General features: G+C 51.7%; 1 protein-coding gene across 1 annotated transcript in view; it reads right to left on the bottom strand.

The window, feature by feature from the left end:
- Positions 1–21,599, bottom strand: part of LOC125709576 (tyrosine-protein phosphatase non-receptor type 4-like) — a 28,388-nt gene extending 6,789 nt beyond the window's left edge. The window contains exons 1-18 of the mRNA XM_048978166.1: positions 21,029–21,599; positions 13,946–14,100; positions 10,809–10,916; positions 10,615–10,657; positions 10,447–10,525; positions 9,749–9,793; positions 9,591–9,643; positions 7,423–7,543; positions 7,090–7,177; positions 6,228–6,316; positions 5,824–5,887; positions 5,334–5,506; positions 4,985–5,053; positions 3,697–3,831; positions 3,229–3,384; positions 1,001–1,160; positions 672–755; positions 522–578 (exon numbers count right to left, since the gene is read on the bottom strand). Of these exons, the coding sequence (XP_048834123.1) occupies positions 522–578; positions 672–755; positions 1,001–1,160; positions 3,229–3,384; positions 3,697–3,831; positions 4,985–5,053; positions 5,334–5,506; positions 5,824–5,887; positions 6,228–6,316; positions 7,090–7,177; positions 7,423–7,543; positions 9,591–9,643; positions 9,749–9,793; positions 10,447–10,525; positions 10,615–10,657; positions 10,809–10,916; positions 13,946–14,083 (1,662 nt within the window). The 5' untranslated portion in view covers positions 14,084–14,100; positions 21,029–21,599. The remainder of the gene's footprint in view (positions 1–521; positions 579–671; positions 756–1,000; positions 1,161–3,228; positions 3,385–3,696; positions 3,832–4,984; positions 5,054–5,333; positions 5,507–5,823; positions 5,888–6,227; positions 6,317–7,089; positions 7,178–7,422; positions 7,544–9,590; positions 9,644–9,748; positions 9,794–10,446; positions 10,526–10,614; positions 10,658–10,808; positions 10,917–13,945; positions 14,101–21,028) is intronic.
- Positions 21,600–22,862: the final 1,263 nt, after the last annotated feature.

The following is a 22,862-nucleotide window of genomic DNA, read 5'->3' as shown; positions in this document are numbered from 1 at the left end:
TGGAAGAGTCATAATGGGCTGGTTCACTTCTGTCCTTAATCACTTCATCTTACTCTCCTCCATGTAATGAATCTAATGTAATGTTTTGTTTTTTTCTTTTTCCTCCATTAGGATAACGAGAACTTTAAGAATTATCAGGTTTTGGCTCATTGAGTAATGAAAAAAACAGCAGTAACAAATATCAACATCCGATAAGAACACAGTGTCCAGCTGGCACTCGACACTCAGAATATCACAAAACAAAGAAAAGCTGCGGGGAAGAGGTGGGGGCAGCCAGAGAAGAACAGGCCTCTGTGATCACGCCGCTATCAACTGCCCTCACTTCCCGAATGTCTACACAGTGACACGGATTATAGATCCACAGAGATGTAGCCAGATGCACTGTCAGGAAAAGGGTGATCTGAACAGCTCCACCTGTCATTGCAGATGTGGACGGGAGGCACCTGAACATCACCAAACATCACTGACAGCCAGGAGCAGCACACAGCTGTCAGCTAGTGGGATTAGATCCCTCTACCTACCGGCGTTCCAGGGGCCACACGGGACACGATCACAGGCATCTTCTGGTCAGAGCCACCCTGAACAGAGGAACGTCACATTAATGCTGATACAGGACCGCAACTGGGGGAGGGAGGAACCAAAAAAAAATCCCTGTGAGGAAGGAGCCAGACCTTGACGTTGAAGCCAAATCTTCCATTATCATCTGGCCTCATCTTGATCAGGACCAAGTTGTCGTGGGGGACGGCACCGTTCAACTGGGGAGGGGCGGGGAAGACGCGAGGGGGTGTGAGAATCAAAGGGTCACTTTGAAAAGTTCAAACTGCGCGCGCATCATGAAACCGACTGAAAGGTTAAAGGGTTGAATCCCAGGAGAAACTCTACTATCATGCAAGAGGTAATTATGATGTTCCACTAATGATGGCCAGAGCATCCAGACTGATGCTGAGGTGAAGCAGCTTAATGATCAGTGACTCATGGCAGTGTGGGGGGGGGGGCTCACCATGGCCTTCTCCCCCGTCACAGGGATGTCGTACATCTCGCCGACGTGGTTGTCCAGCTCCTGCTGCGACTGGGACTGGCTGCTCTGGGTGTAAAGGCTCCGCCTGGACTGTTTCGGAGGCAGGGCCGGGGGCTGCCCGTCCAACATGGCGTCGGGGGATCTGCACACGCGCGGACATACCCACAAACACACAGTGTCACCCGCAGCTGTAAAGTGACGGATCAGCGTAACTCCAGGCACGATGTGCTAATCAATAACACCTGATCTTCCTCCAGTGGCTGGGAGGTCAGATCCATAAATAGAGCTTCCTGCCACAGCTAAATCTAATTAAACGAATCCTCCCCTGCCCCAGCTCAAACCATACACACATCATCAGCATTCAATAAGGGATGGCTGAACACTCCCTGGGCTTTCACATCAACTCACTTACCCCTCCTGCTATTTTTAATTTATTTTTTTTTAGGAGGGGGGGGGAGCTGTTGGCAGATACAAGGTGGCTGTATACAGATTAAATCAAAATCGTATGAGTTGCAATCACCGCGGTGATTAAAAAGACTCACACACTCATCATAATACGTTTATCTTCGCTCTGTTTGTGGGTCCGCTGCATGAAAAACACCCTGTGTCCTCTGAGGGTGTGTGCCCCATGTGTCCGAATGCTCAGGACACAGCTAACTGCTTAAGAGACACACACACACTCAAGGGCAACCTGGCATGCTATCTGCTGAACACGCAAGGGGTTATCTGTCTAACCCTTAACCTGCTAACGTACAGCTAGAGCCACAGGAATGAGCTGGAGCAGAGGGATGAAGCAGCCAAGTGACTCGGCAGCCACACAAAGAGACGGACATGCTTCTCACCATAACTGCTGTAAACACGTTTTACAGGCAAATTCACACGGCTTTCTTCTCATACTGCTAAACAGCCCCAGAGTCAAGTGATTTGCCAGCTACAGACTCACAGGTCATGATTCAGCAGAAAAACTTTGAATTAGCTAAGTAAATTGCACAAGCTGGTCTAAATATACACTTAGCATGCAACAGGATATTGTTGGTATAATTCAAAACAAAAGCAAACCAAACTAATGCCCTCAACAAGGTAAAATGCACGTCATGCTAATACCCAGAGCAAGCTAACATCTACACCGCTCAAATACCCACTCACACCATGACAATACCCTCAGCAAGCTAACATCTACATCGCTCAAATACCCACAGAAAGCTAACACCCACACCGTGCTAATACCCTCAGCAAGCTAACACCCACACCATGCTAATACCCCCAGCAAGGTAACACCCACAACATGACAATACCCTCAGCAAGCTAACATCCACACCGTGCTAATACCCTCAGCAAGCTAACACCCAGACCGTGCTAATACCCTCAGCAAGCTAACACCCAGACCGTGCTAATACCCTCAGCAAGCTAACACCCACACCGTGCTAATACCCTCAGCAAGGTAACACCCACAACATGACAATACCCTCAGCAAGCTAACACCCACACCGTGCTAATACCCTCAGCAAGCTAACATCCACACCGTGCTAATACCCTCAGCAAGCTAACACCCAGACCGTGCTAATACCCTCAGCAAGCTAACACCCACACCGTGCTAATACCCTCAGCAAGCTAACACCCACACCGTGCTAATACCCTCAGCAAGCTAACATCCACACCGTGCTAATACCCTCAGCAAGCTAACATCCACACCGTGCTAATACCCTCAGCAAGCTAACACCCACACCGTGCTAATACCCTCAGCAAGCTAACACCCACAACGTGCTAATACCCTCAGCAAGCTAACACCCACACCATGCTAATATCCACAGCAAGCTAACACTCACACCATGCTAATACCCACAGAAAGGTAACATCCACACCATGCTAATACTCTGAGCAAGCTAACATCCACACTGTAATAATACCCTCAGCAAGCTAACACTGTGCAAATAACATACACCATGCTAATACCCACAGCCAGCCAATATCCACACTGTGCTAATATGCACACTGTAGCAATTCTCCCGGTGAGCTAATAACCACAGTGAGTAAGGATGTGCTTTAGCCACTAACAGTGACATGCCCCCCTCCATTTACCATCACCCCCCCACTGGCACGGACGGCAGCAGCCACCCCCCTGATAGACAGAGCATGCGGCGTGTGTACGTGCATGGCTCTCAGCCAGATGCCCCCATGTGTAAGTGACTGATAAAGGGGGAGGCCCTTACGAAGAGGAGTCCAGGCTGATGCTGTCCGCCTGGGTGGAGGAGGCTGACTTGTGGTTGGCGAAGACATCGCTTGGCGACTCATGGATCATGTGATCAACCAGGTGTCCGATGGATGACGGCCGTGGGCGGATCCCCGTCTGCGCGTACGGGGAACTCCTGCCGGCAGGATCACAGCGATCGGGGGTCACGTTTATGAGCGGACACTTGGGACGGCCTGCCTTCTGAGGGGGTCCCCCAAGCTGCTTCTCACCTGCCTCCACCTGGCAAATACCACTACCCCAGGCTTCCTCAAGGTGGGACACCCTCCTGCCCCCTCCCTCAAATTACAGTGTAAGTACACAGGTTTCAGCATGTCTTCTGTGTGGTGTGGAGTTCCTGAGAGATGCTCACATGCTCTCGTGTCAGAGAGCACATGTGTGTGTACGCATCACCACGCCCCAGTCCTTGTCAGGCATCCCAGGTACTCACTGGTCGGGCGTCCCAGGCGGGGAGCGGGTGGGCAGACTCCGGGTCTCCAGCCGCTCCTCAGACAGGGAGTTCCGGCTGACCGTTTCCCAGTCCATGCCGCTCAGCAGCTTCTTGACCAGCGGTTTACTGGGAGACCTGCGGGAAGAACTCAGGGGTCAGGTGGCGGCACGCAAACCGAAGGGTGTGGCCAGCTAGCGGCGCCGACGAAGCAGCAGAGCGACATCACTCGAGGCGGCACCCGTCACACTTTATCTCACACCTCCAGGTTTTGGTCTTTGAGCACACCGACGTGAGTCAGCTCACAGCGAGCTGTGAGAAAGTGAATCATTGCTGTCAAGGGGTCATCCAGGGTCCACGGCTCAAGCCGTTAGTTTGTCTAGAGCAGCCCCTCCTTGGTCTGCGGATCCTGGTTAGACCCCCCCTGGCTCTCTGGAAACGTCAGAGTCGTTGGATACGACTATAAAAAGAGCTTCCAGATGTGATGGGCACCCAGAAACAGAGCTGACAGAACGCATCACACGGAGAAGCGGCGAGTTCTTCATATCAGGCAAACAAGCTAAACGCTTAAAAATCACCAGCAGACCAGCTCAGGTCATACGCCACCCAAGGATTTTAAGAAAGCCCCAATAACCCAATGAGGCCGGCGAAAATCTTGATGAGGCTCTGGCCCCCCGCTGTCCCACCCTAGAGAAGGAACCGCAGAATTCTGCCGTCGACATACGGATCGATCCCGCGATTACTGACCCTTCGGCATGGGGAACGTGTGCAACATCACGTGTGAGACAGCCGACAGCAGCACCTAGCCACACGCTCACGCCAGCCTACATCGCGGAACAAGATTCAAAGACAAACAGGAAACCTCAGCATTTATAACTTACTCAGAGGTACATGCGAGCGCAGAGCGACCTGGGAACATCACGCCAGCGAGCCAGCTAGCCAGTCCACAGTGCGACCTGGCAGCAGATCCCGGTCACATGACCTCCCCCACGACCACCGCATCCCCAGAAGCCCCCTGATCGCGGCGGCACATTACCGCTGGTTGGAGCGGTGGCGTGTGGCCAGCAGCATGCTGTCCCTGTGGCTCGGAGCACGACGTTCCTTTTAAGAGTGGGGCCCCGCCCTTCCCCCACCCTGCTGGTGTAGGTTAGCAGCACGTCTTCCTGTGCAGTGCTGAGCGGCCGTCTCAGAAGGGCTGACTGCACCGCAGTGCCAGCCCCCACCTGACTGGCTCGTATGGGGGAGGGGGACCATGAGCCTTAGCCCCTGGCCATTTCCCATGATGCATTACCTGGCAAACACACGATCTTTGACAGCCTTCTCCTTGCCATACTGCACCGACTGCACCTCGGTTCTGCCACTGCAAGAGGGAAGCAGGCGGTTAGGGAGATGGACGAGGACTTATAATGAAGGTTCTCCCGTTATGACAGGTGCGGTACTTCAGACAGCATGGTATAGCCCCCCCCCCTCCCCCCAATTGAAAGGGATGCACGCCGGCGACCGTGACTGTATGTCTTCTCTCTATGACACACACCTACGTGTGTTACTTCCTTAGGTTAGACTACTCACATGTGCCGATTAAGAGGTTTCAGAGTTAAAGGGGGGGTACTCGGCTTGCTTGTGGGTGGGGGGACACTCACCTGTAGCGGAACTTGGAGCCCAGGGTGAAGTAGAGGCTGAAGAAGCCCCTGTGTGGCGAGGCAGGCCGCTCCAGCCGGAAGAAGGTGTGGTACTCCACACAGGCCTTCCACAGCGTCTTGCAGGCCCGGTAGCTGACCATGTTGAAGCCCAGAAGCTTCTCCCTCGTCTCGTGCTGCGGCCGGAGGGGGGAGCAGACAGCACAGGTTCAGTCTGGGCTACAAGCTCCCACAGTCCACCTACCCGCTCGATGTCACACCCCATGTCCAACTGGTGCCAGCAAGATGCCCATTAGAGCAGCTGTAATTAAACAATCTGCTCGTTATCCCACACTGACATTCTCAGGAAGTGGCTCCCAGTGCGTGCACAGCCCCCCGCACACACACACACACACACACACACACACACACACGCACACACGCATACATACATACATACATACATACATACACGAAAAACCACCCCCCAAGCTGTCTTGCTGCTAAAACTCACCAATTCTCTCCGGAGTTGAATAAAAAATTGTTTACATTTAAAAGATATTTTTACAATCTTCAGCCTGGAAGGGAAGCAGAGACACACAGAAGCGTCACACAGGCCCATAAATACTGCTAATGATGTGCAAATGTCTGCTAACCCATTTCAGACCCCCCCGCTTTCATGACTCAGCGATATTCTAAATAAAGACTGTGCCTTTGAACCCGGCTTGTTAGCTATCCCTACAGTGTAGGAAGCTGAAGACCCTGTTCCTGCACAGCTCCCTGTATTCCCCCCCCCTCACCCCCACGCAGGCACATGACATCCGCACCATCATGGTTCGCTCGCTGCCCTTTGGGATACACCTGAATCTGTGCGGCCCGTTGAAACCCATCCCAGCCCGGCCCCCAGGGACTACTCACCATACAAAGCAGTTGATTCGTACCCTGTTCTTGTAAATGACCACTCCTGCTGACATGACCCCAATTAAAATCTCGGTGTTGCTTTGATCCTAAGGACAAGAAACAGGTAAAAAAATAAAATAAAAATTCAGGTCATAAGCCCCCAGGGACTGACACCTGCGCAAAGTGTGAAGACAGCTGAATCTCCAAGACTACCAGCAGGTGGCGCTGTGCTGGATTAGCAGGCATGTTGCCCAGGGCTTCTTCTAGATTGAAATCCAACTATAGCGCAGCCCTGCGTCTTGACGCTCTTTCTCTTCATAATCAAATTCTTCCCTCAACCAAAACACCAGGCTGTTAACCCCTGAAGGCACCTGCTGTTTGAATCGGATGGGCAGTCCAGAGAAATAGACCTGCTCTAATGAAAATCACGCAGACTCCCTGTACAGGGTTACAAGGTCTAAGCAGATAGCAGCATTACCTCACTGCTGCCTCTGTGTGGCACTACAGGACAAGAAACGTGCAAAAAGCTATGCCCTTAATATTTCCAAATATAGGCAGCATGATGTTAGGATTGATGCTCTGCTGCAAGTCAGATTTGCAATTCAGCTGGGAAACATTCGCAGACTTTAAAGCTTTAACTAATTGGGCTGCCCAGACGCATCATATTAATATGACATGCATCTGCACAGGACAAAGGCGGCCAGCCGGGTATGATTTGTGTCACTGTCAAATTTCAGTCTAAAAGCCACATGGGACAGACACCCCCACACTGAAAGCCCATCTTCTCTCTGTATCAAAGTGCATGTTTGTGAGACAGCAACGCTGGAGACACAAGGCTGGGATGTGAGATACACACACACACACACACACAGACACTCACCCTTGCATAGTGCAGTTCCACGCCGTAGAGCTCCAATGTTCGGGCCGTATTAAGGTAGCTGAATTCTGCTTGGGCGGGAGACAGGCCTCTGTGTAGCCAGAAAAGAGGAGTGTCTTCAGGAAGGCCACCAAGCACTGTCCAATCAGCGGGCACCACAAGTCTATCAGGGCTGAACAACCCATCCCTGGCCCCACCCCCTTGAACTGTAGCTAGACCCTGGAAATGAGCAATATGGTGCATTCTGACACGGGGGTGATGGGGGGGATAGCACACAGCACCGAGTATATGTGAAAGTGTGTGAGGGTCTTCCCACTCGATAGCACCGGTCCTCACGTGTGCTGCTGGTGATGCTTCACCACCTCCTTCTCGAAGTCTACTGGCTGGCCGGGGATGAAGCGATATTCAGCCAGGTAACCGGGCAGGTGCTCCTCCGGGCTGTAGTCTCCCAGCTCAGCTGCAGGAGACGCAAGAGATAACCCTAACACTCAGCCAATGCTAACGCTAACCCTAACACTCAGCCAATGCTAACGCTAACCCTAACACTCAGCCAATGCTAACGCTAACCCTAACACTCAGCCAATGCTAACGCTAACCCTAACACCTAGTCAACACTAACGCTAACTTTAATACTGAATCGGTGCTAATGTTAACACAAAGCCAAACACTGAGAACGTGATATTAAATTCAAGGGGTTATAAGTTACATGCAAATATACGTTTACAGTACGAGTCTCAGAAAATATTTTTAAAACATCGTGGAAGATTCAGCTCCGAAATCAGGAGTGTTTCTCAAAGCCAGAAATGCAAAGACCATATTGTAGTCTTGAGAAGAGCAGAGTTGCCAACATGCCTCCCAAGAACGAACTTGAGGCCCAATGCATCATGGGATTGCGAAGATGCAACCGATGTGTCCTTAACATTTTGGGTGAGGCAAGAATGGCCTCCGAGGATTTTTACCAGGCTCTGTACTTCTGCCCTTAGTACTGGAGCTGGTATTCGGCAATGGAAGATGACATGAAACAGGTACATGAGAACCCAAGTACGGTGAAGTACACATAGTGAGAAACAGCCCAGATCCGGAAGTGAAACTGAACACCATCGACAGGATTGCTGGGGAGTGGGAGGCTGAGTCCAGTTTAAGGTTAATGCAAAGGGGCCTTAGGTCACGGGTGGCTCACCAGCCCAGCATGTGGCAGGTCCTGCAGGCTGGTCCCCGGGGCCAATCACAGGAGTTAATGAGGAAACGAGTGTTTCAGCATCACTCTGACCAAATTACTGCCTGAAACCCACCTCATACGTATCAACCACGGGCTCAGAATGGCGATCCAATGGGACGGATGCAGTAAGCATCCTAATCATAGCATGATACTGCACCCTGCGGTCAGGATATCAGTCTCTGTGGTCAGGATACCAGTCTCTGTGGCCAGGATACTGCACCCTGCGGTCAGGATATCAGTCTCTGTGGTCAGGATACTGCACCCTGCGGTCAGGATATCAGTCTCTGTGGTCAGGATACTGCACCCTGCGGTCAGGATATCAGTCTCTGTGGTCAAGATACTGCACCCTGCGGTCGGGAAATCAGTCTCTGTGGTCAGGATACTACACCCTGTGGTCGGAATAATAAGATAATAAACTTTGAGGTCAGGATATCAATATCTGTGGTCAAAACATCAATCCCTGTGGTCAGGATAGCAATACTGCACCCTGCGGTCAGGATACTGCACCCTGCGGTCAGGATACTGCACCCTGCGGTCAGGATACTGCACCCTGCGGTTAGGATACCAAACACTGAGGTCAGGACATCAATATTACACCCGTCGATCAGGATATCAAACTCTGCAGTCTGGACACTACGCTCTGCTGTCAGGATACCGTACCCAGTGATCTGGACACTACGCTCTGCTGTCAGGATACCGTACCCAGTGATCTGGACACTACGCTCTGCTGTCAGGATACCGTACCCAGTGATCTGGACACTACGCTCTGCTGTCAGGATACCGTACCCAGTGATCTGGACACTACGCTCTGCTGTCAGGATACCGTACCCAGTGATCTGGATACTACCCTCTGCTGTCAGGATACCGTACCCAGTGATCTGGATACTACCCTCTGCTGTCAGGATACCGTACCCAGTGATCTGGACACTACCCTCTGCTGTCAGGATACCGTACCCAGTGATCTGGACACTACCCTCTGCTGTCAGGATACCGTACCCAGTGATCTGGACACTACGCTCTGCTGTCAGGATACCGTACCCAGTGATCTGGACACTACGCTCTGCTGTCAGGATACCGTACCCAGTGATCTGGATACTACCCTCTGCTGTCAGGATACCGTACCCAGTGATCTGGATACTACGCTCTGCTGTCAGGTGCACAACTGATGGGGAGGTCAAAAAAATGAAAGACACTAAATGAAAACTAAAAAACCGATACTGTAACAAGCTGCACTATCATGAGAGGGTTTGGGAAGAGGACAGGGGACCCGCAATGGGATACTCACACTGAACGGCAAGGGAGGCCAGCAGGGTGGCAGTGCTATACGGACAGGGGAGCCTGTGGGAAACCGCAAAACACATCAGCCAATCAGAGCCAATCAAAGTCAATGACAGCCAATGAGAACCTCGCATGATGAGTAAATGGCAGGAAGATGACACTCACCTTCCACTGAAGATGTCCTGTTTCAGCTGCAGAAAATACTGGTACCTGAAATGGACAAACTGGTTAGCGGGTCCGACCAAAACGTGTGACTGTACAGATCTGACGTCATCACTCTGAGATGTTAATACCCCGCGTGTGGTCCCTCACTACACGCTCTTATGATAACCCTGTGGAGGTATGAGTCTTGTTTACTTCCCCCCATAACAAACCTACTGCTTCCTGCACCTCTCAGCCAGCTCAGAGAACGGCCCTGTTTCAGAGTGCCGTCCCTCCTCCTAGGTTCAACGCCAAAGTCTCAAACAGGCCAAACACTCTGAGGACCGGCATGCCACCAGGGTGTTAAAAATAGCACGCTGTGTCCACTGAACCTTCCATGGGGCATCTTACTGCACCACCAGTGCCCTGTGGCTCAAAGATGGCGTACCAGAACAGCCTTAAGACCAGATGGAGTCATGGGGAGCAATGAATCATGGGATTGGTCTTCTTCAACGAGGAAGGAACCCATAGATGATGGAACTGATGTACCCTTGGTATTTGTGGCGGAGTAGGATGAACATCCAGGGATTTATACCATCCTCTATAAAACAGGTACTGAAATTCACCCATGTTTACAAACACATCAGTGGAGCCTTGGGAGTTCCCCATCAATGCCGTGTCCGGCCGTGACCCTTCCCTGGGTGTAAACTCAGGCCCCTCACCTGGTGTACTCCTCCTGAAGTTTGTTCGGGTCGCTCACAAAAAACTTGACCCTGAAGTTCAAACTGTGAGGTGATCCTCCTGCGAAGCAAACCACGGGACGGTCAATGATTCCCTCTGGCGGGGTACAAGGTGTGGGTTACGGGCATAAAGAGAGACTTTTCACTTACTCTTTAACTGCTTCCGGATGAGTTTGTTAGTGTCGAGCCACCTCTGCAAAACAGAGACTCAGTGTAGTGACACTGACACACACAGAGGAGATACACACAGTTGCATATGTCCTACCTCCATGCAGGTGTGTGGCATGGATCTTGCCCCCTGTGGCCTGAAGATGATTGGGGGGGGGGGGGGGGAGAGTACTCACCGGACTGTCTGAGGACTCGTCCGCCAGCTGTAGCCCAAAATAGTCCCGCTCGGTGAGCTCCAGATGCTTGAAGACTACATCCAGTAGGGCCTGTCCTCGCTCGTGCTTCTGTGGCCAACATGGAGGACAGGTGTGTCACATGGGCGCCCAGGTAGGAGACCCACAGCACGCCTTTTCCCACATCTGCGCCGGCAAACATCGTTCTGCCCCATGGAGGATGGATAGCGCCATCTAGCACTAGGACCAGTCGCTACCAGCTAACAAACCTAACAAAGGCCTCTATTTACACAAACCACACCTACAACTTCCCACTGCTGCACCCTAACCCCTCTCCTCAGGCATCTCTGGGAGCCCTGCTCCTCGCTCACCGAACAGAAGCTGTCACTTGGCCTTTCCTGTCCGTCGGCCACCACAGAGCCCCCGGATGTCAGGCAAAGGGAAGATGACCATGTGACCGCTTCCTGCCCCCACAGAGAATGATTCAAGTGTAAAACCGAACATCTCTGCAGCCGTGCCTGAGCTTTTCACCCGGCCACGCGGGAATCCCATCCCATGAAGGGCAACACTGCTTCCACATTCCTTTAGTGCTGATCCTGACCCCCACGGCAGCCCGCGGGACGCACGCCAAGCCCCATCTGCCAGCCCAAAGCAGACGTCCAGTTCCTGCCTTTTATAAAGAGCTTCTCTATACAGCAGCCTGCAGGCTTTCTAAAGGCATCAGGAAGAGCACAGATGCTGCCTTTTGGGGGCCTCAGACATCTATTATACACAAAAAGCCGCCGGGGGGGTGTGGGGTAACCGTAACCACGGCTCTCTGACTGAGCCTCCGAGCAACAGGAAACTCGGGCCCGAGGATTCGCCTTGGGGGACACCGTGCATCTGCATAGCTCACTCAGTCACTGCCCTCCCCGGCTTTATCCTAAAGGCTGCCGATTTACCACTCAGACGGATGAACAGATTTAGCAGCTCTGAGATTTCAGTAGCACTACCCTGAATGGGTAACTGATCGCCTGACTGGGTCCACTGACAAGCCAGATCCGGTTTGGATCAACTGTCACCAAGACCCAAGATTAGCTCCTCAGAGCTACCTGATCCATTAAGTGATATAAATATTGCAAGAAATGCCCCTCTATCCCTAAATATCCTTGTACCCATGCTCGCGAAGTCCCGCAGCAGTGCCGGGAAGAGAAACTCAGCACCGCACCCACAATGCCCTGCTGCAGATCAGGACAGAGGCCATGTGAGTAAATAAAGCCACATCACGCTCCAGTGAGGTGAACGCAACACTTCCAAAACACACCCCATTCAACAGAATGCAGTTACCCGTTATAGCCCCACAACAGCTGTGATAGAGGGCAGCGCCCCCCAGTGGAACATTTTACATGTATCGCACAAGCGTGCAAAAGCACACTCACCAGAAAACCGTCACGCCGGCACGCTGGGCATTTATGCAAATAGCTGGCCACCCTGTTCCGAGGGCGAGTCGCGGGACTAAAATTAACAGGGACTCTAGTTACAGTGTCACATCTGCGGCGTGTTCTGCTGGCACCGGCGGCCGGCTGGAGAGGGGCGGGGGGGATGCCTGGCCTGAGCTGCGAGCCAAAGTAAGCTGGATGGGCTCGTTTCCGTTATGGAGGAGCCCACTGGGGTATTAATGAACAGCTCGAGGCAGACGGAGGAAGCACATAAACACAAGCCCTCACACACCATAACTGCACATCCACGCAAAGGCCTGAAACCGGCACTCTGGCACCCCTGCGGCCTCCAGCAAGGGCTCCCCCGGCGTGGGGTAGGGTGTCCCTTAGGAAGGGCAACACTGAAAAATGAATGATGTGAAATGAGACACCCCTTAAGCCCTTTTCTTTTATAAACTGTAGTCTTTATGCAGAATATGAAAGGGATTGGTCAAATACTCGGGCCTCAAGGACACTGAAATGTTAAAGGTTGAATGTTTGAAAGCTTTTGAATGTTTACGTTTCAATTTAAAAGTTTAAAATGAATTATTTTCTTAAACATCACACATAAAATCTGGATTAAAAATTACATTTGGCATGAATAACGTATCAGGATTTACTGTCTAATTATCAAGATATGGAGATGGTAATCGTCTTCTTGGTATAGTGTTTGAAACGCCTGTGCAATAATTAAGTTTCCTTGAAGGCTCCCCTCATTTGTAACAGATCCTATGTACTTGTGTCAAAGAGACCCTCCTTTCAGTGACGTCAGTTAACTTGCACACCTAGAGATGCCCACTTACAAAGGCCTTCAGGCTTCATGACCGGCCTAAACTACATCATTCTTCCTACTTGGGATCTCCCGCCACGACCTCGCACTTCGTCCAGCATTTGCTGCTTGGCGTGGCTGGGTACGGTGTCGTCGAGCAGAGAGAGTGGCCAAATCATCGCCCAGGTACCATACGTGGCCTATCCCTGGCAACCCGAGACACCCTTCTGTTCAGCACTTCATACTGAATTAAATCATTCATGAAGTTACAGTCATGGTAGGGAGCGGAAGTGAGCTGTGGGGCGGTGAACCACACCTCCAAATGCTACAGGGAAACTAAAACTCCTAGGACTCTCATTCACAAATGGTTATCTAAACTGTCGTGAGCAATAAGCCATGCGAGCCACAAACCGGGTACAGCTCCAGGCTTGGAAAACTCTACACCCCTCTGCATTTCACATAGCAATATGTAAACAAACCCAAGTCACTTCCTGCCATCAACTTCCAGCCGAAAAAGGATAAAGCTTTAGCTGTGGAAAATGCTGCTTTGTTACAATTACATTCTATAAAGCATTAAACACATTATTCACCACAAGCTTTTATAAAAACACTTTGAATTCTTGTGCCTGATGAAGAGCTGCACATTTGTCCTTCATCCCAAGTCTAATAGGAAAGGAGTATGTTAAAAATGGATGCACTCCCTTAGATAACGTGGACATATTTACTAATTATGTTGAAAACTCCCCAAAAAAAAACAAAACTACAAGTCACATGAGGCACTGGTAAATGTTAATTAATCGATCTGAATCCTGGCAAACTTCCGAAATTCATTAAGGGAAAAGAAATAAGGGTTATCCTGACATTTTCACGGCAGTGGATCTCTAAGGAGCATCCTAGCGTAGGGGGGTACTTACATTAACTTTGAAGGCTTGGACGGTGTTATCCAGGAGAAGGACGTTACAGAGCACCTCCGCATGCTGCCGGTCTCGTGCCAGCTCCGACGCCCGGACATTGTAGGATCTGCCAGCCGGCAAGCGGAGGCGTGCGCTCATTACGGTCCACACGGGGTCTGCAGTACAGACAGACAGACCGACAGAGAGGGAGAGAGACAGACAGCATGTAAATCACTGCAGATTCCACAAGGTGAAGCTGCTGGTGAAGAAATTATTTCTTCCATTAAAACTTCAAGAAATATATTCAGAGAAAGAGAGAAATTCTCAACTGAGTATTCTGGGTACTGAGACAGTAGGATTATAAAACCACAGACTAACAACAAAAAGGCATCCCCACGATTCTCACGCAAGCAGCTGGACACTAGGTTCATGGTTCTGAGATTAACAGCCTGACAGGGACCACGTCCTCCATAAACATCACTGATCATTCCACGCTAAAGGCCTCCCTACCTCTAGTGCAGCCATCGAGCACGGAAAACATCGACCTGAGGACGGAACCAAGTGAGTCGACCCCTGCCACAGGCTGCACACCATGGAGGAAGCTTCCGGAAATGCGCTGATCTAGTTTTCCAGAGGCGGCTGTACACTGGCCCTGCTGTGAGCACGCAGCACAATATTGCTATGCTCACAATGAACAACCCACACGCCTGTCGACAGCAGGATGGCCCTGAAGAGAGAAAGGGACCCCCCCACCTCTGGAAACTCAGAAGCTAAAAGCGGTAGCAGGTGCGCGCCGGGGACGCCCCCGAGCCTGAACCCAAACCACAATCAGATGCGGATGCAGAATACTCAACCTCACCTTAGCTTGGGGGGGTCCGGGACCCCCGCAGGTGAGATGCAGCAATCAGGGATAGGAGGAGCACACATCTGCGTGAGGACATTCAAGCCAGAGAGCAGCCGGGTGCGACATCCCACCCCTAAGTTAACAGTAAATCCCGCCCGAGGCTCCCGTTTAATGCCCATGATCATCTGGTGATAATGAGAGTCAAAGCCTGCCTTTGCTAATGAGGATGGCAGCAGACACCTACCAAGGCCTCAGCTCTCTCTCTATCTCACACACACACACACACACACACACACACACACACACACACACACACACACACACACACACACACAGGAGGCCTCAGTAAGCCCCGCCCACTCTTCAGGGGCTATCAGGGCGCAGCTTGCCATTGGCACAGAACTCATTATGTTAATGTTTTCACCGAGGGAGTGCTGCTGACGCCCATAAATGAATTTAAATAATAAGAGAGGAGGCAAGGTTCTCCAGGGGACCCTGTCGCTCCGAGCACGAGCTGCCGTCTGACCTCCTTAAAAACCTGCTGGCCGATTCGGCCCGGCACGATGGGGGCGGGTCAGAGCTGCGGTCGTGGGGGGGCTCTGTTAACCCACCCGACACCTCGGCCGCCTGCACGTTAAAGTACAATCAAGCGGGAAAGTGTGGGGGAGAGTCTCGATCTACATGACTATGTCCTCCAGGGCTGAGATGAAGCGAGCGGGTCGGTGACAGAGGCTGCAAGGGGGGACAGATATGGGCAGTAAACACGAACAAAATGACAATAGCAGCCTTTCACAAAAGGTCAGAGACACAAACAGCATGTCAACATGGGAATCTATACTGAGATCCTGGTACGTCCAACACTCTTAGGGGTGGGAACAGGAGTTCCACAGGAGGCCCTGCCTTCCCAAGTGACAGAGAGATGGACACAGAAACAGACTGAGACAGACCGACAGACACAGACAGATGGACACAAAGACACGTACAGACAGACACAGACAGACAGATGGACATGGATAGAAACATGGATGGCAAAGCTGACAAAGTGACAGAACGATTTGAGCAGCGGAGGGGGGGTCATGCAGCCATTTGGTCATATGGGAAATGAAAAATAAGGACCAAACGAACACAAACATCCCAAAATCACACACTGGACACACTGGGAGTTTCCCGTGATGGACTGTCACCACAGGGCACCCTAGCACAGGCTAACCGCAGCCCGGGCTGGAGAGAGCGGTATGAGAACCCAGGAGATCCAATGTCAGCACACGACCATGAAATAATTATCCTGAAATAAATTCTCCTGCGGAACGTAAATCAATCGTGGCCAGAGGATTAATTCTTCGAGGCAGGAAACTGTTGTGCTTTTTATCTCATGCATGTCAGTACAGATGAGGCTGAGAAGTAACCAATAAAGCGACCAATAGGAGACGAGGCAGCCCGTGACGCACAGCACACAATAAGCCCGCCCCCGCGGGATCCAAAGCTCCCTCTCCCATCAGTACTGAAACATTTTCCTTTCGGTTTTTTTAGCGCCACCAAAATGTGGTATAATTCAAACGAAGTGCGACGCCCCTCAGCCTCACGCCCCCACACACGGCATGGGACCCCCTCCAGGGCACCTGGCCGCTCTGAGTCCCCACCAGAACCTCCCAGACAGCCGAAGTCAGACTTTAGAGTAGCAGGTGTAACATTATACACTTATTTTTAATCCTGTACAGGGCGGTAACTCCCCACCAAAAACAGCCCCAGAATAATCCCAATAATTTGGATTAAAACAGTCCTTTGATGGATGCGAGTGCTTAAGCTGTATCCCCTCTTTATTAATGTGCCACTCAGAGATGCTTCAAAGGTGTTTAGTGCTGGTTAAAGGTACGCGGCGCTCAGGGTGCTAGTCTGAGCCTCAGAATGCTGCCAGGTTTCATGCTGGGATCACATGACGCAGGGGAACAATCCATATCTAACGCCCGCACTGGACAGCATCCTACCTGACCACATGGGACAAGGGTCCCTGCCCCAGAGCCCAAAGCACTGATAGGCTGAGGGGAGGAGGAATCTGCAGACTGCAGCCAATGAAAATGAATGACACACAGTAAAGGCAAGCTGAAGAAATCGTTAGCTGTAACCTAGTTTAAAGGCCCCCAGCGTGACACCTACGTTATACTCAAAGCTGGTCAGCCGGATCCCGTGAAATGCAGCATTAAACAGCCAGAGCCAGTCATTCTGCAGCTCAATCTGGAACATTCTCACATCGACGAGAAGAGACGTCTGCTTCCAAGTGGCTGAGCGGCATAACCTGCCCACCGTGCAAAATAGCCCCTCGTGGTTTCGCCAAAGACGCAGCGCATCCAAAATAACTTCCCAAGCGCGCAAGAAAATACGCAGTGCAGCTGTTCCGAGCAGAAATACCCCCGACTGGATGTCAGAGCAGCATGCCCCTGCCCTCCCGCTACCCCCTGCCACCAGCCCCGACCCCGACCCCGGAGCCACATGGAGGGCCCCAGAAGCACTCAGGCTTGCTGAGGCCTCCACGATTTCTCCAGGGAGTGAGTTCGGGGTGGCGAGGACTGTGATGGCGGGTCACTGCATGTGCCATGTGGTTCTTGCTCTGCAGGCTGGAGTGGCAGGGAGACGCTAAGGGAGACGATAAGGGAGACGCTAAGGGAGACGCTAAGGGAGACACTAAGGGAGACACTAAGGGAGACACTAAGGGAGACACTAAGGGAGACACTAAGGGAGTCCTCTCCTGTCTGAGGGCAACTTAAAGGTCGCTGAGGACAAAGTCACCCACCCGAAGGTCATTCAGAAACAGTGCCTGTTAAAACCACCACTGACAAAGCAAGCTCAGCGGACAGCATGACCCCAGCAGCCCTTGGCCGGGTTCCACAAGGGAGAGGAGTCTGTCAATCACATGACGTCCCAGATGCGACACCCACTGAAAAACTGACAGGCCCAGAAACCACAGAAATAAGCAGTCGCCGTTATTTTTACCTCCGACAGTCAAAGAAGCAGCACGAAGGTGAGAAACCGCCATGCTGTCGAGAGATGAAAGAGTGGAGCCTGAATGCTCAGCTGACCTCGCCGCCTGGCCTGTCACGTGATGCGGTCATACGGCGGTCACTGAATGGGACAAGCCAGTGGGCTAAGCTGTCTTAGGGGGGAGGACCTCGGGGGGCGGATTCTCGTGTAGGGAGACATGTCGCGAATGCTGCCCCTATTGTGTCACTGCTATCACCCGCACCGGACAGAAAAGCCAGTCTTCAGTATTTTCCCTGGACGCTCTAAGACTCTCCAGTCATCATGTGCCATGTGATGCCCCTCCCACCCAAAACACAGAGCCCCATTCCCCAAACGGCGGCGCCATCGCATCATCCACCTCCTCGCCACCACCGCACCATCCAGTGCCATGGCGACTTTAAGCAGCCGTGCGTCACACATCGTGCAGGTAGGTGGCGCCCTGAACAAAAGGATGACATCATTCACTCTGGAGGCTGCCTGCTGGACTGATTCGTCCCCCGTTCCCAGAGGCGGGGAGGGTCTGCACGAGCCTTTGTTCACTATCCACCTCCCCCCACCCCTGATTAAACACACGCTTTCCGAGGCTCTCCTCTGTTCAGGAATATGACGTCTGCCCAGCGCCTCCTCCCCCAGGTAAAACTGGATCACTGCTACCTGCCCTCCTGGGAGAGACCCTGGAGCTGCATCTCAGCAAAGGGAGGGCAACACAGGCAGGGACATCGAGGTGAAGGAAGGGCGAGACCCACCGTCAACCATAGAGCCCACGGGGTGTTGCAGGGCAGCCTGGGGGCACCTCACCGCCCCAGCTCCACCACACGCCCTCACAATGAGAGCAGGAGCTTCATTCGCCACAGCCAGGCCGACACCACCACCCCCCGCTGGTGACACATGGGGCCTGGAACCCAACACGCCCGACATGAGCTCGTCTGCAAGAGCCCAACCGCCATGGCTGCACGTAGATCCAAATCCGGTCAAGCTGCTCTTGTTGTGTTTTGTGGACAATCCTGGAACGGGCGTGGCAAACACTGGGAAGCCGAAAAAGTGGAACAGAACGTGGGATGAATCAGCGCTGACACTCGAGACTGCAGGGGGGCGGAAAACGGTCACTAAGGGGAAACACTATCAGTGATGTGCATTGTTCCTGTTATTAATCTTGAATAACACCAGAGCGGCGCTCTGAGCAGAGAGCAACTGCGCTAGCACCTTAACCACGACGGGACGGCACTCAGACGATGCGGGAGGCACCCGTCAGGCGAGGCAGACAGCCCCACCTCACGTCACCGGTACGAAGAGACAGCACAGCCCTCACCAGTAATCCTGTCCCCAAGCGAGGTCCACCGCCCATGAGCTGGACCAGCGCACCCAGCCTCGAAGGTGTGTGCGTCAGTCGAAACCCAAACTGCACAGAAACCAGATCAAAACCCAGACCAATAAGAGCCCCGTGGACGAGCCAAGTTCAGTGACAGTGCTGCGGGCTTGAACCGGGTCGTGATCCGAATCCAAGCTGAGCAGGACGCGACCCATTTACTACGAGAAGGTAAACGTGCATTTCCACACCCTGAAACGTCTCATAAACCGTGCACATAGCCAACAACGTCGCAGTGAAAAGAAGACACACAAGTGGGAAAACTGCTCCAGTGACTATTCATCAAGGTTATTACAGGGTGGCTGCCAGTGTGACTGTTTTAATTGCCTTATTAGTAAAGTCACATGAATATTTATCTACATGTCAGTCTAAAGGAAGACATCAAGAATGCACAAGTGGCCCAGTGCGCCCTGCTGCAGGGACATCACACTGGCTCCTGCAGAAAACCCCAAATCCGAAAAACATAGGGCTCTGTCTCCCCAGACGCCTCTTTAAAACGAGAAGAGCGACACACCAAAAATATCTGGAACTGAAGACACCAGCTTCATTGTGGGAGAGGGGCAGCTCACAGGAGCTGATGAATTTGCCGAATATGCTGAATCAGCCCCCCCCCCCCGAATAAGCGGGTCTTTGGCCCCAGTGTGAAGCCGCTTACAGTGCAGCGTGCAAATAAAAGCACGGTAAGATTCCACGTTTAGGTTCGGTTACACAAGGGGGGTGGGCCACACTCCACCCCTCCGCCCCCACCCACTGGCACACACCTGCTGCACTGCATATTACGGCCTCAGAACCAGGATTCAGGGGCTGATTTACACGTGGAGTGGGGGTGGGTGGGGGCAAAAGAGGCAGGATTGACAGCAACAAGGTCAGCTTAATGAAGAAAACAAGACAGGAGCGAATAGGCTTCTCTGTAAGGGCAACCCCCCACAAACGTGACCCCAAACCCCATACACTCCCAGGGGTCACTTTATGCTCAAAATGAGAATATCAGGAATCTGGCCACCATCCACGGTTTAACATTAAAGCGGGGGTGATGTTGCTATGGAAACAGGGTCTCCAGTTTCTCAAACCCCGCCCCACCAAACCCAGAGACAATCCTTACACTAAAGAGACAACTCCCCCGCAGCATGACACGTGACCCCAGTCGTTATGGGTCCTGCTGGTGCCCCCTGGCTGCAGAGCTTGGAACGTCACTAGGGACACCAATGACCTGCACCTAAAACAGGTCAGGCTTTAGTGGGCTCTCCACATCACAGTGGTGGAAAATGGCTCGCTGCTCAGGCCTAATGAAATAGCAGAGAGCCCCCCCGACGTCTGAACCACAGTAACCAGGTATTTGTGACTCAGTGCCAGCGCCCCCCAAGGAGACTTCATGTTGGTTGCTAGGGAGTGCAGCGGCTCTCAGGTGGAGGGGGCACATGGAGAGGATGATGCACAGTTAATTTAAACAGTAGTCCTGAGAGCTGGGTGGGGGACCATTGGGTGACTGGCCAGGGGGGAAACGGGCAGAACGCCAGCGGCTGTGACAGTTGCATGTGTAGGTTCCCAATCCGCCTGTGCCCTAGCAGGGGAGAGGAGCCCCACAGCGGGTATCATCATTGCCCTGGATGAACGAACGAACAGACAGACTGACAGACAGACACACACGCAGTTCCCGGAGGCTGGCTGTTACATCGGCCGTGTTAGCGGTTCTGATGCACTGCAAAGGGAGCCAGTGCTCCGTGCGTACCGGCTGGAAGGGAATAATCCGGGTTATTCACTGACACAGCACGTCCTGCGGCAGCCTCCCCCGAGAAACTGCATAATCATTACGATTATGATCATTATTATTATAATTATTATAACGTGACGCGGCTAGTGAGATTAAGGCGCTGCTCACCTTCATCAACAGCTCTGACAGGGTCCAGGTTTCAGGGAACGAAATGTTATTTAAAAAAGAAAAAAAATAACAGGAATGGGGCAAAGGACAAAAAATGCAGTTCAGATCACCCGCTGCAGCCCCACCGAAGCTTCATCTTCGTCATCATCATCATCATGATCTTCATCATCTTCCTTTTTCTGAGGCCGCACGCAGACACCCGCACACACCCTCACACACTTCCCCACAACCGTACATACATGCACACAACCACACTCTCACACACTGAATGCGGCGCCTCCCGGACCGCAGCTGAGGGTAATCCGCGCCGGGGAAGGCCAGCGGACGGGCGTCCGGGCTGGCGAGCGGCCGTTACGGGCTGACACCGCTCATCTTAGTCCGGCGCCGATCGTTCGCGGCAACAGGGCGAGACGGTGAAGAGGGGAAATCGCTCCGTCCCTTCGCGTCTTCTTACTGCGACGTTGCCCACTTTTTACTCCGCCGCCCGAAGGCTTCGCTCACCTCTGCCGCAAAAGCGACAGCATAGCGACGCAACATGGCGCAGCCTCTGCGAGCCGCCAGCGCGCGGGGGAGGGGCAACGCACGGGGGGAGGGACGACGCACGAGGGTGAGCGGGACGCACGGGGGGAGGGACGACGCAAGAGGGTGGGAGGACACGCGGGGGACAGGCCATTGCGTGGGGGGAGGGGAAAAGGCACGGAAGGCAGGGCGTCCGCCTATCAAGCAGCATCTCTGGATGGCCGTGTCTCTCAAATTCAGCTCTCAAATTCACAATCAATTCATTGTCATTCATTTATACACGAATACATAACACAAGACTACACAGTTACATAACGCCAATACACTGCATTCGCTCATCTGCTGTTTATGACGTAAGACAGGCTTCTAACAATTTTTTAAATAACATTTTACTTGACGGAGAACGAATATTTAGTTATAACTCAGTTGTTACTGAAATACAAATCGTGACCAAATATAGTCGCTACTTCAAATAAAAGATGCGTCACCATTTATGAATGATGAACAAACACGAGATCAGTATTCCACTTGTGTTATTCTTTACTTGTTCCTTCAGTAGTTCACAGAAGGTTTACAGAATTAAAATGCATAGTAACAAATATAGTAACTGCTTGAGATAAAACATGGAACACGATTCATTAATGATGCATTAAAATTAGATCAATATGTAAAGTTCTATGACTTAACTTGTGATTACTTAGTAGATAAGTAATAGAATAATACTATTGCATCAGTGCCCACGCAAGTGAAATGTTGCCGTTTTTTAAAATAATCTTTACAATGGGTCTCGACTAGCTTTTTACGGAAATATCAAATCGTGAGGCGACACCTGGCGGCGATCTTTAAGAATGTTTAAAATATCTGTATGCAAACGAATTATATTTACAGGATTATATTTCTGCATGAAACATTTGAGTTCCATGATCTCTCCAGGTACTTTGGTTCCCTCCCACGCTCCAAAGATTATGTCGTTAATTTGCCCACGGTGTGTACCTGTGTACCCACCCAGTTTGTACCCCAGCCTGTTAACCCATGACCCTGACCAGGTGAAGCACAGGAAGACAATGGAAACAAAGCAAAACATCTTGTCCCAAATTCATCGACAGCGAATAGCTCCCAACTCTAACATACAACAAATATGAAAGTCAAGTATTCTGGACTTTTCTGTGTATATCTGTGATTCACAGATTACTTTTAAAAATATTTTAAATGCTGCCCCTAATGTTCATTTATTTAAATGCTGCCCCTAATGTTCATTACACATCAGTGATCAATTGCCTGATTACTTAACAAAAAAAGAAACAAGTGATCTAGG

The sequence above is a fragment of the Brienomyrus brachyistius genome, chromosome 16 (assembly GCF_023856365.1).
Source record: "Brienomyrus brachyistius isolate T26 chromosome 16, BBRACH_0.4, whole genome shotgun sequence".
NCBI lineage: Eukaryota > Metazoa > Chordata > Actinopteri > Osteoglossiformes > Mormyridae > Brienomyrus > Brienomyrus brachyistius.
Note: the sequence above shows the minus strand (reverse complement) of the source record. Positions and strands in the feature narration are given on the sequence as shown.